Here is a 4649-nt window from a genome sequence, read left to right as displayed (position 1 = left end):
CAACTTCAAATGCAAATAAAACTGATTAATAAGAAAAACACCAAAATATTTATAATTAAGATTAAACTATACTAATAACTTTCTCATAATAGATTAAACTAATATTAACAAATTTTATTATATCTTTAACATTTTGCAATGTTTTAATGATAGGAGGAGCACATCAACCTTTGTAAACGATGAATATCAATATTTAAAAATAAAAAATCTATTGCTTATAACTTAATAGCAGAAGTGACTTTACATTCTAGAAATTAAGTCCTACTTCAACAGAGCTCCGAATTTGGGTTTGGTCCCCAAAGTTGCTCAAATTTCCAAACGTCAAAGGTGCGGATTCAATCCAGAGAGCCAGTAGTATATGCCGTGGAGCTCGGATTGCATGTACACCGTCACGTACAATCAGTCCCACAAAATTTGAGAAACTTTAGGGTATTCTGAATCTATTAGCAGTAGTCTTCAACATTAAAAGAAGAACCATTCAGTGGGTAGTACCAATCAGACAAAGCAGAGGAGGACTCCCAAAACTGTGCTGTATTTGAATTAACAATCATACCTTTCCCACTCATTACTCCCGTCATGTTAAGATAATCAACTGTGGGAGCATCATTAATTTCATTTCCACATGAAGGAAATTGAGTGCTGTACTCTGCTGTTAGCATTGGGCTGTATAATTGCATATTGCTTTCACCCCCTGCTAGATTCTCAACATAGTTTATGTACCGTGTGAGGAACATGTCTGTTATGTTTACATTACCTGCTGAAGTGGCTGTTACAGAATTGAATGGCGCTCCAAAGTTACATGGCATCGCCATTGATGAAGACTGCTGGTTCCCGTAAGGCCATGGCGCACTACGCGCATTGTTGAGGACATAGCTGAAATCATTAATGGCGGTCTGAGCATCAGAAACATTACATTTCTGCTCGAAATTCTGAATGGGTTCTACTTCCTCTTGAGAACCGTATTCTTTTCCATTATAATCTTCATCGGTTGGCAAGAGAGTCCTGGCTATATCATTAATGCGAGAGGCTGCAGAACCATTTTTGTGTTGAAAGTTTTGCTCTTTATGAGCAGGCTCCGTTTTGCTCGGAGCAAACCTCTTTCTCAGATGAGTGTTCCAGTAATTTTTAATTTCATTGTCAGTTCTACCTGGGATGCGACCTGCTATCAACGACCACCTATGATTCATGAACCAAGTTTTCTTTAATTATAGCTGCATTTTTAAAAACTCCATTGTAACAGAAGAAAACAGAGCAAAATCCATTGAAGTATTAGAATACGTAATGTTGGTATGAGAAGAATTGGTAAATGAGCTAAGAAGCTTACTGACTGAAAAGTTGAGAGTTGAAAACACATAGTATTCCATTCAGCATTTTGAATGGCATTTTTTTCAGACTGATTATTATTAATTATTGAAATTCAATTTGGATAGAGTTAAGTTAGCGAGTATATAGCTGAAACTAGTGCCAACTAGCTATGTAAGCTTGGGTAAGATTATTTAAGACTGATTCGGTGTCAGTTATTTGCACCAACATCAACTATCTCAAAAAAAAGTAGTAGCTTTGAACAAATCATTAAACTTTAATCATTATTTTCTTATATTGATCAAAGAACAGTTACAATGTTGAAAAACAAATAGGAAATATTATCTTTCAATAATTACAATGACATGGGTCAAAGACGTTGTCCCCAAACTGTTTAACTGAAACAAATTCTACATATCTCCATCATCATTGGAGGACAAAGTAACTAGCTGCAAGTTATTAATGTGAGATGACCAGGCTTAAACAGTACACTATGTTTTGATCTTTTTAGACGTCTTCAATAAGACCCACATAAGACACTAAACAAACAAAACTTAAAACATAAAAGTTCTATTTAAGCTAAACCATATAAGACACCACAAGATACAAACTGATAGCATTAGACACAGTAAAGTACGACCTATTTTGCCTGAGATGCAAAGAAGGGCTCACCTATTGCCAACCAACTTGTGAAGTCTTATTATCATTTCTTCTTCATCTGGTGAGATATGACCACGCTTGACATCAGGACGAAGATAATTCATCCAGCGCAGCCTGCACCCCTTTCCACAACGCAGCAAGCCTTTGAAATAACACAGTAAGTATTGATTGTAGCATTGACAGCAACATTTTTAACAAGTATAACAACAACAAACAACAGAGAAATCACATAAATTAATTAAAAAATTACCAACCTGCTTTCATAGGAAGAGTTCGCCAATTCCCTACTCCATGAATTTGGATATAATTTGTCAAGCGAAGATCTTCTTCTGGGGTCCAAGGCCCCCTTTTCATTCCTACATATGAGCAACATGGCGTTCTTACCATCTTTTGATTGTTGCGTATTTTAGCACAGTATGACAATGATCATAAGCTTTTGCAGACTCCTCAAGAAGAGAATAATCAAACAAATTTATAGAATCCTCACAGATTGATTAATTAGCCCACGATTTGATTATAAATACTGATTTCAGAATTATATCTATATTAATTTTTTTGTAAAACGTTATTTAAATCATGAAAAGAGTACATCGCATCACATGCTGCTTAAAAAGTAAACAATAAATGCCGTCACATGCTAGTTAAAGAGAAGAGTACTAATCTCTGTCACCTGCCTTAATTTCTCTTCTGGGACAACTGGTAATTTCAGCTACATGCAGCCTTGTACTTCATATCTCTGTACTATATTTCTGGTTTCAGGCTGTAATTTACAGCTTAAATTTTTGAAGGAAGATATAGTTGGCAACTCACGTTGTGTTCTTAAAAATCCTAGGTATAGTTTTCTAGGTTTGAAGTTATACGCTAGTTTATAAATGGCACACTAAATGATTTCTAATGATTGAGAAGAAATAAATGATAGCATTCTTTCCTTTTGAAAATAATAATAATAATAATAATAATAATAATTCTTTTCTTTTGAAATATATAAATTATATTTAAAATGTTGGAATTATCTAAAAAAATACAGGTATTATAAATATTTTTTTAAATATGCTTGATATATATTTTATTTGTTCTTGTCAAAATTACTATTATTTTATTATTAATTTTTAATTATTTAAGTTTATTTAGGTGATTTACTTATTCTGTCTCATTTTATATGATTAAAACATTGTTATAATTTTAACTTGTATAAGGGATTTATTTAGGATTTGGCTTGTGTCTTTATAACAAGGTTTTTTATTAGGATAAAATAGGTTTTGAAGGGGCCCTCAAACGAGCATGCTATAACAAAAAACTAAACTCGGTCAACAAATAGTAGACGCTAGTTTTTCAGGCACCCTCAGTAATGATAACTTTAAGAAACCCCCCCTAAAAAAAGATATAAAATCTTGGCAAATTTTTATTTATTTTGGATAAAATTAATAATTTTTATTGGCCAATTTTTCATTTTTTAAAAGAACTATATTAATTATATTGGCAAATTTTTTACATCAATTTTTTTGGTAGAAAATCTTTGTGAATCTTAGAAAATAATACAAGTATGTATTAATTACTATTGCAAATAATTTCATTTAAAAAAATAACTTCTTATAGAAAAGTAGAGGCATAAGGTGGAAACCATTAACGAGTTTAAAGGGTAGACACTATTGTATTTAGTTACTGTCATTAATTTAAATTAATCTAATAGAATTTTTTTGTATTTTGTCAAATAAAATGTACTTAAAATTTGTAATACTCATGGGGCCCAAAATTATTTTTATACCATTGGTTTCCATTGAGGTCGACAATTGAAAAGAAACTCAACCTCCATGAGCATTACCACTTGTAGCTACAATTTACCTCAAGGAATGCAATGATGGGCATTAGATTACATTTTGAATTAATGGTGGCAATGAAAAATTGCTAATAAAACCCTACTGTAACTAATAATTATGATTTATTATTGGAGAATTAATTTAATTGATTATAATAAATTATAAAATTTTGGCTAATCTGATCCAATCATGTATCAAATATTTTGGCGAATATTTGAGTTCAAATTTTCAATAAAATAAAGTCTTTGGCAATTTAAATAAGACTAAAATATTTTTTTGTAAAAATGTGGCGATTTAGGTCACCTTAAAACTTGAATTATTAGCCAAATTTTGATTTCTAAATTTTATAAAATAGCCAATTGGTGAATATTAGCCACTAAAAAAATCACTGACCCTTAGCCAACGAGAAGGGTTTTCCCAGGTGCCCATAACCTATAACAGAATCTATGTGCCACAAAACATCATAAGACCCAAACGTAACCAAAAATAGACACTGGCCAAACTGGGTCCTTGAAAATTAACAGCATCTAGCAAGCCCCATGATAGAAACAAAGATAATTAGGGTTATACCAGGCACCCTCAGCTACAAATGTGGGTTTGACAAGGCTCCCACAACCAAACCAAACCGAGCTCACAAGAATATATTTTGAAAGAACCATTCGGGAAACAAGGTTTTGTAAAGGCACATGAAACCTTTTACATGAAAGAAAACAATTTGGGAAGTTGGGATTTGACAGGATACCCAGACCCTTCTGTGAAGAACCCCATGGGAGTTTTAATAGGCAACGTCAACTAGCAAAACAAATAGTAGCTATTGAAAAGCTCCCTCACCCCATCTCTCCACCTCAATAGGAGAAAGTGCCACCTCAA

General features: G+C 32.6%; 1 protein-coding gene across 1 annotated transcript; it reads right to left on the bottom strand.

Annotated features, from left to right (window-relative positions):
• Positions 1 to 383: 383 nt before the first annotated feature.
• LOC131029125 (transcription factor MYB3) lies at positions 384 to 2371 on the bottom strand. Its single transcript, XM_057959526.2, has 3 exons — positions 2217 to 2371; positions 1975 to 2104; positions 384 to 1176 (listed from the first exon to the last, which is right to left on the bottom strand). Exons 1-3 carry the CDS (start codon positions 2347 to 2349, stop codon positions 444 to 446), a joined length of 996 nt encoding a protein of 331 aa, XP_057815509.2. The 5' UTR covers positions 2350 to 2371; the 3' UTR covers positions 384 to 443.
• Between the last annotated feature and the right edge of the window lie 2278 nt (positions 2372 to 4649).

Source organism: Cryptomeria japonica, chromosome 1, assembly GCF_030272615.1.
Source record: "Cryptomeria japonica chromosome 1, Sugi_1.0, whole genome shotgun sequence".
NCBI lineage: Eukaryota > Viridiplantae > Streptophyta > Pinopsida > Cupressales > Cupressaceae > Cryptomeria > Cryptomeria japonica.
Note: the sequence above shows the minus strand (reverse complement) of the source record. Positions and strands in the feature narration are given on the sequence as shown.

Excerpts from the sequence above, each read along its gene's own strand:
- LOC131029125 (XM_057959526.2), bottom strand. The coding sequence starts at position 2,349 with ATGGTAAGAACGCCATGTTGCTCATATGTAGGAATGAAAAGGGGGCCT. Across the intron at positions 2,105-2,216 it reads AACTCTTCCTATGAAAGCAG|GCTTGCTGCGTTGTGGAAAG; the intron begins GTTGGTAATTTT and ends GTTATTTCAAAG. Across the intron at positions 1,177-1,974 it reads CACAAGTTGGTTGGCAATAG|GTGGTCGTTGATAGCAGGTC; the intron begins GTGAGCCCTTCT and ends CATGAATCATAG.